This window comes from Gadus chalcogrammus, chromosome 8 (genome assembly GCF_026213295.1).
Source record: "Gadus chalcogrammus isolate NIFS_2021 chromosome 8, NIFS_Gcha_1.0, whole genome shotgun sequence".
NCBI lineage: Eukaryota > Metazoa > Chordata > Actinopteri > Gadiformes > Gadidae > Gadus > Gadus chalcogrammus.
In genome coordinates this window covers 24,622,713-24,636,591 of record NC_079419.1, presented here as the reverse complement: position 1 = coordinate 24,636,591, position 13,879 = coordinate 24,622,713, and the positions used below count along the sequence as shown (strand labels likewise).

Below are 13,879 nucleotides of genomic sequence, written 5' to 3'. Positions count from 1 at the left end.
TACTCAACAATCTCCCCTCTTGATACTTGGCTCTTTGTGACAATATCTAGCGAGTGTTGAAAGGAAATGGAAGGAGTTGCATATGTAAGTTACGGACAAAATATTTTTGTTACATTTGTTGGCGCCTCTAATATATTATTTACGGTAGCCATTTACTTGGGCTGTCGAGAGCTTGGAATAAACTACTGAACTCCGGTGCATTCGGTATAAGACTTGTATGGACTTCCTGTAAACATGGACCTACCGGTAAGGCACAGACTTGTAAAACAGTCTTTTTAAATAAACTTCCGGTACGCTAACTAAGTTGTTGATGCTTCGTTTTATGTGTAGGGACCCTAATAATGCTACAGCAGAGGTTTGGCGCTATTTTGAGCAATATTAGTAGATAAAAAATGCCAATTTGGACACGTTCACGCACTGCCTCTAGCCAATGCAATGTAAGCCATTTGGGCTGTTAGCATTGCTCCGGGCAAGTTCTATACTGGTTGATAAACGAAAGAAAGTGTCTGGAGGGTGTATTTTATCTGCTTTCATGCCGAAAAAGACCCTGGGTTAAATTTTCACCAGACTTACACTTTAAATTCTGCCAAAACTAATGGTATTGGATTTCTTCAACTGAAAGTTGTCACTGAAATTATGGAAAAGTAGGCTAAAGCAATGCTTTCCAAACACCTTTTACAATGATTTAAATAGACTTAAATTGAAATGGACTAAGAGAAATGCTTACAAGGCACTCTAAATGTAGTATGTCCCAAACCCCCCCCCTTTTTGGACCATAGTTAAAGTGTTTAACCTTGATGACAGCTTTGTTACCTCGTGAGACATAGCTGCAGCAATGCACATAAGTTGATATTTAAATAAGCCTACGTTAATTAGATTAATTACATATTTTTTTTAACATATTTTAAAATCATATTTGTGTATATGTGGTTAAGATAAGACTCTGGGACAAATCAAGGCCCGCCCCAGACATTTTGCCTGAAAATACATATATTTTATTATTTATTAAAGGGACACTGTAGCATTTTAAGTAATGTATTAGCTAAAATCAAAGTCTTCATTCACAAATATGTCATTGGTGTAAAATCACCGCTACCAATAGTTTGATTTATCCTTCTGAGCCAGGGCTCTACAGTGCGCCCATTTCACTCGCATTTGCGAGCGAATATTTCGGCGTGCGAACGAGAAAAACAAAACAGGAGCGTGCGTGCGAGTGACAACTCCACAGCGTACTATACTGTGCGTTCACACCAAACGCAAAGGGACGAAACGATTCCATACAAAGCAACGATTCCATTTGTAGCGCGACACTTTTGCCCGGCACGGGCGAGCGCGTTCACGTGGATTTCAGGTGGATTTGCAGCACGCCACTTTTGCTCGAGTTGAAATATTTAAACTTTGCCGCGACATTCGCGTGATGACAGCCAATCAGCGTTCAACAGCGTGGCCACTGAGTGACGTGCGTAACGTAACAGCCAATCAGTTTTCAACCGGCCAACCGTTCCCTGCAGTGCAGTCCGGGGTGAACCGCAGAATGGAGGAGAAAGTGATTGTTGCCGTTTGCGACTCCCCGAGCTCTATATAGAATAGTATATAATATAATTGTATTGTATACATAATTTCACGGCCAAAAGCTCTGTGCGCCTCCGGCTGGCCGTAGCGTGGGAGGCGCTACGGGAGGGTTTAGCGGGGTTTGTTTACCTACGTTGCTATGGTTACCAGTCTTGTGTGTTCCACGGTTTATTAGGTATCTAAATCGCTGTCTAATCAATACTTCATTCACTGCCTCTTCCGTGGTCATTACAATATTATGAATAGACTGCGTGGAGAAAGTTAATGCTGTTACTGTAGTCGATAAAGCCTCCAAATTCAACTCCCGACTCGTTGAAGGATTTCGGGTGGCTAGCTTATGATGCGAAGAACATGAAAATGTTCTGTACATTTTGTAAGGAAGCCCCATTGGCAATGGCAAGCTCCTCTCCGTTTATAACAGGGAACCCTAATCTGAAACGCGATGCTGTGGTGAAACACATCGAGTCCACTAGGCATTCTCGCTGTCCCGATTTCTATATAAATCGCACCCAGCCCAATAACCCTGGTACGGTGGAAGCCGAAATTGGTGCGGTTTTGTGTAGCATAAATGTAATCTTGTCTATTTATTTGTCTTAATTTTGCTTTAGTAAGTTGTTGCTGTTGGTGTGTGCAATTTCTGCACGCTAATAAATGTTCTAAACAAAAACCTATTGTGCCCCCATTTTTTTCCCCTGTGCTCCTAAATTTTTTAACTTAGGGGCACGAGTGCTCCTGAAAAAAAAAGTTAGTGTAGAGCCCTGTTCTGAGCGAAGAATTTCTTGTATATTACTTACGGTGAAGTCCTATGGAGGCATCCATGTTGTGCCAGTCTATGAAAAACAACAATGGCCGAGAGGGACAGACAGCACGTGGTACTAGCAGGCTAAACACGTCTTCGCTCAAAGTCAGCATGACTGAAACGTAGAAGGAGCTCAGCGAGACACGCTTGTCACTGGCCCAGCAAATTTGAAAGACTGCACTGCACTTTCGTTCATAATGCATGATCATAATAATGTCTGCCAGAGGAGAAGGAATCCTCGTCGCCAAAAAAGCAAAAAAATAATAATAGGCAACGTAACCGGTGAATTCAAAAGACGAGGGTAAACATTGCGGTAGCTTTTCCAAGGTTTAAGGAGATAATGAAGGATTACGATTTTCAAAAGGACGCTGAGGTTGCCTGCTTTCTTCTCGAAAGGTAAGTCAATGAAAAGGTCTTAATGACAAGCTTCTCTCATTGCTTGGTCTGTAATTCATTACATAGGCAGCATAACACTAGAACACATATAGTTAAAAGCCTTAACAGCCTCAGCTATGTTTGATTGAATAAGGGTTGCATTTCATGCCCACTGCCTCTCTGCCCTCCCGCTCTTCCTCTCCCTACCGTTGAATCACCTAATGATCTCTGACAATGTTTATCACTACTAATTAATTACTAATTTATTGATTTATTATTACATATAATTCATGCGATGTAGAGAAATGTAAGTGCTAGTAAAAGATTTGTGTTTGTTGAGTGTCAGGTTGTTAACTGATGCTAAAGGTTAGACTATGACATATTAATGTTAAAAAATAGTAATAATAATAAATGATATAAACATGGAAACATATTTAACTATCTTGCTCGGGGAGTAATTACTCCATGCTCATACTTATGATTCAATGTAGTTTGTAATTACGCTCCTCACTCTAAAGAAAACTCGATGAGGTAGTATTGGATGACATGTTGTCATAGCTGCTTGGCGCATACCGCCTACCGTAGTTGCAACCAGGTTGCAACGTCCATTTTAAAAAGCAAGCACTATTCGTTTGAATGCAATACAAAATTGTCACTTTAAAGAATATTTTTCATTTTTCAAAGTCATGCAACAAAAATGTTGTTTTGGCTTAAAAAAGGAACCTCCATGCACTGGTTAAAACTCAAAAGTACTCATAAACTTATATTTACAAACTATCCAGACAGAAGTCATAGGTTCTTGAGGCAGATTTGTTCACCACCATGTCCTTAAGTCAATGAGGTCACCAGATATGCTTGTTGAAAGTTTGGGCACCATTGGGCAAATCTGTGTAATTTCTATTCAATGTAAATATGTAGTCAGCCTCTATAGCTGCAGAGAGTTTCATAATAAGTGGCATAGCAATTTTTGCTGTTTAGGTCATTCTGGCGGTAATGTGATCAGTTGAAAACTTTGAAGAAGCATAACTCCTCGGCCTTTTGATGTACGATCATGAAAGTTAGTTTGTCCATCCCCAGACCCAAGGTGAGCGGGTTGTCAATCGTAGTCCAACTAAAAACATCTTAAAGAGCTCATGTCATGCCACCAAGTGTGGGTGTGATGACCTGGTACAAGCCGTACCAGTCATTCCTTTCCTGGGCCATAGTGACCTCACAAGTGGGCATGTCCACCCAGATTTATGAAGGACGTCAGAATCACAATGGTCTGTCAAGGTCTCATTGGTCTTCAGGGTCACCATGGCCAGTCTGGGTCACAATGGTCTGTCAGGGTCACAATGGTCGGTCAGGGTCCTAATTGTCTGTCAGGGACACAACGGTCAGTCAGGGTCAGTCAGGGTCTTAATGATCTGTCAGGGTCTTAATGATCTGTCAGGGTCTTTGTAGTCTGTCAAGGACTTGAAAAAAAGATTGCTGAAAATTTCACTTTCTGAGGTTTTCTAAAATTAATATGAGTTCCCCTAGCCCAGTGGTTTTCAAACTGTGGGGCGCGCCAGAGTTCTTCAGGGGGGGGCGCGACGTGAGAAAAAAATAAACCCGAAGAAAAACCTGAAAGTCGATGATTCAAATCATCAATCGTACTTCAACTGTAGAAATAACCTAACTAAAATCGATTTTCAACCTTTTATCTTCGTGCAAACCATTTAACAAATCGACACACTTGTATCTTCAATAATATCTAAACAGAATTTCGATATCATTTAAAATTTCTTCAGAATCACAGTTTTAGTTTCATACCGCTTCGTTTTCAGCTGTTTTCATTGAAGACGTCAGCCCATTCTGATACACCTACTTCTAGACATCGTAACTCATTCATTTTTCTACCGTTTACCATCGTTCAATCCATTGAACAAATCTACACACTTGTATTTTCAATACTATGGAAACGGAATTTTGATAGCATTTATACTTTTTTTAGAATCAGTTTTAGTTTCAAACCGGCATCGTTTTCAGTTGCTTATAATAATTTAGGTCCCCATAGCAACGCCGGTAAACAAACCCCGCCGAATAGTCGAATCTCTGGACTGAAAAAGCAGATCTGATTCGACTCTGAATGAATCTGTGTAAACTGGCAGTTTACACAGATTAAGATGTTCAAATGTATTTAAAAAAGGTTAAGCTAAAACATGCTTTGATAAAGTTGTTAAATTGTGTTAAGAAATGTGTTTAAAAACGCACAAAGATGTTTTAATGTTTCAGAAATATGTTTAAAATGTTTAAAAAATATGTTTCAAATGTTTAAAAAATATGTTTCAAATGTTTTAAAATTATGATCAGAGATGTTTAAAATGTGTAAAATAATTAAGATAGCTTTCAAAACACAGGTCTTTAGAACATTTTTTTTTTGGGGGGGGGGGGGGCTCAGCTGAATTTTTTTCTCTGAGGGGGGGCTCACTCTCTCACACTTTGAAAACCCCTGCCCTAGCCTACCTATGCTCCCCCAGTAGCTAGAAATTGCGTTGGGTGCAAAACAAGCACTAGGCCAGGGGTGACCAACCAGTCGATCGCGGTCTACCAGTAGATCGCCGACAGATCCCAAGTCGATCGCGAGGGTTTGAAGAAAAAAAAAAAAAGATTTTTATTATTATTATTTATTTTTTATGAAATTAAATTTGCGCGGGACATATACGCGCGGTAGCGCATGTGCTGTTAACAGCAGTTGAAAGCCGTCAACAGTAGTTACACACTCCTAAACGTTGGCATGGCTGAGGGGAAACAAGCTAGGTTCACGATACAACCCCCCCCCGTCAACAATTGTTCTCTACCCCCCCCCCCCCCCCCCCCGGCTTGAAGGTAGGTTTGCTGGTAGATCTCGGGAGGTTGGCTACTTGAAAAGTAGATCTTGGGTCAAAAAAGGTTGGGCACCCCTGCACTAGGCATTCTGCTCCGCCTTCGAAAAAACGAAGATCAAACGTGCCGTTTTAGAATTTTCCCCGTATGTCGTCATAAGGGGAGATGCCACCTCCCCTTTGTCTGCCTTGCCAGCCCAGAGAATTTGGCCCGCCAATGAGACAATGAGCTACGACCGTGTGAGCGCCACATGTGGGTGTGTGTGTGTGTGTGATTCACTACCGTCCCGGAAACGTCCCGAAAAACATTTTGAAGCGTCCCGAATCGTCCCAAATCTTCCCAAGAATCTTTTTTTACATTTTGAGTTGTTACTTACTGATAATATAATACAAATACAATACATTATTTTGATAAAATAATTAATTTATGTCCAGACTAGATTTGTTTAGCTTCAAGATAACAACCACCACCCACAGTCACAGAACGTGACCTTCTGCCAGTATTCCACCATTTAGTGTCATTAGCTAGGCGAGACCTCCAGTCCGACTTCACCCGTTTAGAAACCACGCTTGCAGGAGGAGCATAGATAGTACGTATATAATATGGATGTAGCATCCGGGCAGACCTCAGTTATTTCAACTGCATCCAATTCTCTTGGCTTATGAGCGTCGCCATTTTGTCATCGTTTGACTCCGCCTCATTTCCTCTAACCAACAACAGAGCATTGATCTGACGTTGGGGGGGGGGGATGCGCCCATCTAGGTGACATAAACCGAATTAGCGCGTACCTCATTAGTTGTTTCTTTTGACGGAGATAATCCTGAAAACTAGCCTCCGAGTCGAGGTCAGAGTCAGCGGCTAGCTGTCACTCAAGAACCCGCGCCCCTAATTATTCATAATTTCTAACCTCCAATAAAATGAAAACTAGTCTGCAAAAATAAAAAATGGAGATATGAACGAAACCTACTGACTAGAATGGTTTTGGGTAGAGGTGTACACTTCCTCCACAGAGACAACGCAGCGATATCATCAGGGCCGTCGGACTGCGGGTATGAGGTACACAGTTGTGTACCTCATGGGAATAAAAAATAAATAAATTATGTCTTTTGAACAATTCTGCGTAGGGGGATTTCGGGGGGAGGGTCATCAGTACCTCTTGTATACAGGGCCCAGAATTCGATGCTACGGCCCTGGATATCATCATGAGCAGTTAAACTGAAGAGAAAGTGAAATCCGCGAGCTGCTGAATATGTATGAGAAGGTGATGCAGTCGCATTAAACCATGGTTTCTCAACGGGGGCGGTACCGGGGGGTGTTCGCACAACCTAGGGGGGCGCTGGGAACATTATTCCATTTTTTGGGGGGGGATTGTAAACTTTTAAAAAAAAATTGGGGTGATAGGCTACCTGTTGCCCGGGCCGCGGTGCCCGTGGTTCCCGGGCCATTCATTCATTCGTTCACGGGGCATGGCGGGAGTCGCGGGAGTGGTCGCAGTGCCCAAGGTTACGGTGCCCGGGCCGCAGGGTGCCGCGGCACTACGGGAGACGTGGCGGCCGGGAGTCGCAGTGAATGAATGTTCAATCCAACCATTTCATCCTCAACACTTCTTTCCCCCTCCCCCTCCCTTCCGTTCGGGTTTGCAGAAAGTCTTGAAAACTTAAACAGAAAAATTAATTCAGTGCCCACAAAATTCTCTTCGAATTTTCTCTCTGTCGACCCGAGAGAGAATATTGATCCTCCCGATGAGAATTAATTACGTCCCCGGGACGACGGGACGTGGTTAATTTTAATCTCTGGATTACACACACTAACGCAAGTGTTGTAGACTTTGTTATCGGGATAACCGTTCTGCTGTTGGTATTATGGCGCATAACACGTCGGTTCTTTGACGACTCTGGTATTTCCCCAACGAGACTCGTAGTAGGGCTGCACGATTATTGCCAAAATGATTATCACGATTATTTTGATCAATATTGATATCACGATTATTTACCACGATTATTCATTGAAAAAAAAATCTTTCGAATTTCTACCACCCCCTTGTGGTAGGAGCCACACACTGTGCTCAGCGGCAAATTGCCGCCAGGCCACGCCCCCCCCCCCCCCTCTTTTCACGCTTCGCGCCGGACTCACGTAATCGCAGACAGGTGTACAGGGAGCGCTTGGTTTGCATTGCAGCGGAGGTAAAGCGTTTACTGCATGGGCGGGGCTCGTTTCTTTTTTCTTTTTCTTTTTTTTGCGGGTGCATTATTTAAAATTTTAATAAAAAAATAAATAATAATAATTAAAAAAAATATCGCAAAAATATCGCGGGAACACTACGTGTCATCGTGGGACGCCAATATCGTCATCGCGATAAAAATTCGATATATTGTGCAGCCCTAACTCGTAGTGGGGGTTATCTCAGCCATGGTTGAGAAGGAATTGGGGGAAAGGAACTTTGGCTTTGACTCCCTGAGACCCGCTGCCCACTGCCGCGAGGCACCACCGCCACAAAGCACCACCGCCCGGCAGCGGGCAGCAAGTGGTCTACTTCAGATTGATGTGGAAGTGGAGGAACCAGAGACGTCTGAGAACCCGACGCAGTCGTTTGTGATTCATAATATCATCTGGAGGCGCACACAGCTTTTGGCCGTGATAATATGTATTATATTATATAGATATCTATGTATTATATGATATTATTTAGATATAGAGCTCCAGGACTCTAACGCAATTGTTGTACACTTCTTTGTTATTTGGATAACCGTTCTGCTGTTGGTGTTATGGCTCATAACACGTCTGACCCTCGTCTCTGGTATTTCCACAACGAGACTCGTAGTGGGGGTTATCTCAGCCATGGTTGAGAAGTAATTGAGGGAAAGGAACTTTGGCTTTAAATCCCTGAAGGACATGAACCACGACATGGAGGAGAAAGGGATTTTTGCCCGCGATTGTCTCCCGCTTGAGCCCAGCTTCCCGCTGCCGAGGGACCACCGCCTCGGCGCTGCCCGCTGCCCAATATCTATATTAAAGCACCCATAAAGTAGCATACCATGGGACCTTTAATGGTCTGTCAGGGTCTGCGTCAGGGTCTTAATAGTCTGTCAGGGTCTTTAAGGTTAGGGTCTTATTGGTCTGCGTCAGGGTATTAAAGGTATTTTGCAATATTCACTCTAGTAACTCAATCCGCTTGAAATTGGGAACAGAGGCATTCCCCCTCAAGCAGTGTTTACAATTGTTTTTCGACAGCTAAAGAAATTAGGTCAAAGCGCCAATTTGAATAAATACTAATAAATTCTCCATTTCCATTGCAAGTCCGCTTCAGAAACCACAAGGGGGAGGCTGGAACTTGGAACCTGCCAGGTAAGGAAACCTCCCTAACCATGTGTATGAAGTTGTGTGTTAATATCACATTCAGTGACGTAACTGCTCTTAAGCGTAATGCACTAATTTGCCAGCAGGTGGCACAAGATCACAGTTAAACGGCATCTACAATTAACCAAGTGTGTTTATGTTTCTGTGTGTCTGGGTCTAAAAACTATAGCCTGGTCCTACCAGACTCTCGTATTTCATTTAAATTGCACAGAGAGTCTGGACCCACTCAATTGACAAATGTTAACTCACTTGAAGGCGGCTGCCTGTTGAAGTTTAAAACGATTGGATCTGCCCGGTGCCACTCTGGATCTGCCATAACCAATCGCTAAGGTTTGGCCGGGAATCACGTTGCGCGCAGGCTGTAAACCGTGCGTGAAGATGTCTTTCAACGAGAGCTGACTTTATCGTCATTGTTCTCAGCCACTCCCTCCGTTCACTGATTGGACGCAGAAAGTTTAGACGGAGAAAACCCACAAAATACCGCAGACCCAGACCTAGTACTGAGGGGAAATTAAAATTGAGCAGAAGTACTTAGGCGGGCGGAGCCAGGCTATAAAAATTAGGTCACAGTGAATATTCTATTATTCATTCCCGAGGGTCAAAGTCGATTTTTAACATTTAGACCGTTTTTTCCCATTCGAATAAACAAGAATTAACGGACAGAACTAATGTTGGACAGGTGTCCAAGGGCATTTTCCTGCTTATACCATGGTCACTTGCCATAGAAAATAAATTAAGACCATTAATTTATAGGGGGATTATTTGTTTATCAGAATGATCACAAAAAGAACATTTGTTTGACCGGCTGCCATGGTTATCTCCGCGTGGTTAATTGAAAGCATAGACCGTCGCGATTCCCATTGAAACTAATGGCGCGGTGATTATTCTTCAAAACGAGAGCTGGTAAATTGTGAAAAATGAATTAAACTGTAATCAAACAACACGGCTATATGCTTTTTTGTACACTTTGTGTTGAAAGTATAGACCGTCGCGATTCAGCCTTATACCACAGATACTATAGGGTCTATAGCATATAACCAAGTTTTCGGATTACAGTTTAATGCATTTTTCACAATTTACCAGCTCTCGTTTTGATGGCTGAACAGACAATTTGACTGGAACTACTTAGCAGGTAGTTGTTTTTTTGCGTTTAAGATACTGATTTCTTGCCGACGATCCATGGCTGCCTTTGTGAATGTTGGAACACATCGAACAATCGATTATTCGTTCATAACACCCACCGATTATTCGACCATGAAAAATTTGAGTTATCCACATCCCTAGTTAATACCTTGTGTGACTGCTTGCAGTCCTAGATTGTCATTGTTCTTTGAACAATTCAACATTCATATATTACAAAACTCAATAAACATACTGTTAAAGGGACTCTGACCTTTGTTGCATTTGAGAATTACAGCACATTCAAATCATCCCGCCTTCCTCCAATGCCCCACCCCCTAAGCGTTATTTTTTAGAGTACAAAACTAAGCGTTATTTTTTAGAGTACTGTAACGACCTCGCCGGTGACATAATGATGTCGAGTCATTAGTAGTTGAAGGTAGTTTTAATGAACCAAAACCAGGTCACTGAAACCCGTAACATTGTAACCAACGGCAGAAAACCGACACAAAACAAACCCCGGTTACCCCGGCAACCCCAACACGGTCTCACTCGCGTGCAGGCCCCCACCCTCCTGTTCTTCCAAGGCCCTCCCCCAGCTGACCTAATGATTCGCCCCCACGCTGATTGACAAGAAGAACATTACAATACATGCACATAGAACAACTGGCATAGCGGACAACGAAATATAATGTAACACATAACACACAAACTATTTAACTGTCCCAGGGTCGCTACAGTACAAAAGTTCTAGACTCCCATGGGCTATGTTTAGACTCCCATGGGTTATGTTTAATAATAATAATAATAATAATAATAATACATTTAGTTTAGACTCCCAGGGGTCATAATATCTACCAGGGGTCTAGTAAACAAGAAATTTAGCAGGTGGCTCACTGTAATTTTATGGGCTTCGTGTGATACCGTTTTGAGGCCCCATGTTGAAGGACAGTGGTCCCACTGAGTATAAGAAAGGTGTATGAGCATTACAAACAGAGTAGCGGGAAACCTCGCGTCTGAGTCCGAAATGGGTCCCGTAATCGGACTGAGTGGTGCGGTTGGGTGCCAACGGTCTGGAGGTCTTCGTTGAGCTCCAGAGTAGCGGGACAACGTCGCGTCTGAGTCCGAAATGGGTCCCGTAATCGGACTGAGTGGTGCGGTTGGGTGCCAACGGTCTGGAGGTCTTCGTGTAGCTCCAGAGTAGCGGGACAACGTCGCGTCTGAGTCCGAAATGGGTCCCGTAATCGGACTGAGTGGTGCGGTTGGGTGCCAACGGTCTGGAGGTCTTCCCGGAGCTCCAGAGTAGCGGGACAACTTCGCGTCTGAGTCCGAAACGGGTCCCGTAATCGGACTGAGTGGTGCGGTTGGTTGCCAACGGTCTGGAGGTCCTGAGAATCATCCAGGGGAGCGGGACCACTTGGCTTCTGAGGCCGAATCGGGTCCCCTTGTCGGACTGAATGGTGCAGTTGGTGGCCAACAGTCTGGTCTTCCTGAGGCTCCAGAGGAGGGTAACTCTGTGAGTCTGAGTCCAAGGTGAGTCCCCTAATTGGACTGAATGGTGCAGTTTCAGTACGCCGTGGACCACTTTGGTCTGCCATCGTCAGTCGCTACGGTCGCTACTCGCTACTGTCTGCCGTGGAATCAAAACAAACCCTCTAGTTGAGGACGCGCCTTGATGACGCGGGCCCGAATGCGCCACAAGAAGCAGACGGAAAACCGCGGAAAACCTGCATGTCCATCTAGCAAACAGACAGGTCTGTCGGCCAATAAGATCCTTCGGTCCGAAGAATCTTATTGGTTGAAGTTTTCACTAAATATTATGAGGGTAAAATAATTGTTTGTTTTTACTCCTGGTGGGTCTGTCTTGCATTTTAGAGTGTTATTACCTTATTAATACCAATTTAATCTTATCCAAAAAAAGTGTAAAAATGCAACAAAGGTAAGAGTCCCTTTAATATCAGGTACACCAATGTAAAAAGACATGCATCTTAAACTCACCACTATCACATGCGTTACAGTGGACAGGATGTCGTCTCCAGCCATCATAGTCCTGAGCAGTACTTCATTGGTACAGAACGTCAGCAGGGTCATAGGAGAAGACCTGATGGATTCAAAATAACGGATTATTTTTTAATCACAATGGAAGCCTAACCCTAACATATCACCCAGCACTAATAGATATAAAAACGATCTAAATCAGAGCAATAATAATGTCAGCTGGTAGCCATTTGTCAAACTGATTCTGCTCTTAAACTACCCAACTCACCAACCAGCCAATTGGATTATAAATAAGTGAGGCACTACATTGAGAGCTCCAGAACTCTGCGGTCAGAATTGGCTCTGCACACAATTGTTCCAGAAATATAACTTTTTTACCATATCAAAACATTATGTTGAATGATCTGACTGAAGAGATCTCTCTAAATGTATATAGAATCATTATGTACGGATATATATCACGTATGTATACTGTACAATATACATTGTAAAAACATTTGCTAATTACATTAGCTCAGCATATCAAATATTTGCACTCAACCTTTTCTCCCCAGTTGAAATAAGTGTTTATCTTATACAGTAGGCCTACTTTAGTATAACAGCCCTTGGGTTAGTAAACAAATCACAACGACCAACATGAATTTTAAGTTTTATTCATGAAAAAATATGAACTATTCACAAAAAAAAAACGTGTAGTGTGGGTTTGCTAGAGTCAAAAATAGTCACAGCTCATCTTCAGCATTTACTGTCTCCTAGTAGCCACGGCAGGGATTAAAAGTAACGACGTCCCGTCGTCCCGGGGACGTAATTAATTGTCATCGGGAGGATTATTATTCTCTCTCGGGTCGACCTCGGGACGAAGAGAATTTTGCGGGCACTGACTTAATTTTTCTGTTTAAGTTTTCAACACTTTCTGCGATGTTCGCGATCGGTGGAAGAGACTTATTTAATGGAAAGGGCCTCGTTCAATTGGCTCGCGCGCACGCGTTTGTGTTGTTCAGTGAGACAGCGGGGGTAAAATCCCCCGTTCGTCAGGCTTTCTTGGTTCACTGGAGAAGGCTGGGCTGCGCACGGAGTCTAGAAAAAAAAAAGTGGGCCGGCCCACCGGGAGATTTCCCGATCTCCAGCCTATGCTGCAGAGCGAAATTAAATCGCCGGCAGAACGGCCTGGGGGTCTAACACCGTCATTTATCTAAATTTAATTTATCAAAATTTCGTATATATACATAGCATTTCACATTAATCGCAATTATTACATGGGTCTTCTCAAAGCCATGGAATGCTCCGTTCACTTGCATGGGACCTTCACAACTTCCGCCGGTGAATTATGAAATATAATTCACCGTTGCTAAGTATAATCATGAGTATAATTGGCCGCTGTCAAAGAAAAACAACAGATTTTTCACCTCTAATAAAGTCTTTGGTATCACTCCGCAAGTACCGGTAACTTGTCAACCCCAGCGTCTTCGGTTATATGCGACGTCAACGTCTTTGGCGGACTATTTCTCTGCTGATCAACACTACGAATGCTGGTGGCATCAAATAAATTGTAAAAATACACACCATGTGAAGTTAGTGTTTCGTTTTGGCAAGTAGCCGTGTAATAAGCGGGATATGTAGAGAACATCGCCGGTCATGATCGAAAATAAGCTTATTTTCCCGATAATTACCGGCGTTCTATACACTATCCTTTTTTATCCCTTTTTAAATTCCTGCTACTTCGGGTTTGCCTTTGTAGGTTTATTGAGAGGATGAGCGGGCGAATTCGCTGTCAGTGCGTGTGCATGATACGCAGGTTTATCCAATAAGTGG

The 13,879-nt window shown here is 43.0% G+C and overlaps 1 protein-coding gene across 3 annotated transcripts in view; it reads right to left on the bottom strand.

Annotated features, from left to right (window-relative positions):
• Positions 1 to 13,879, bottom strand: part of ythdc2 (YTH domain containing 2) — a 180,106-nt gene that overhangs the window by 101,025 nt on the left and 65,202 nt on the right. For all 3 annotated transcript variants that reach the window (XM_056597813.1, XM_056597815.1, XM_056597814.1), the window contains exon 8: positions 12,068 to 12,170. In XM_056597813.1, coding sequence (XP_056453788.1) covers positions 12,068 to 12,170 — 103 coding nt within the window. The remainder of the gene's footprint in view (positions 1 to 12,067; positions 12,171 to 13,879) is intronic.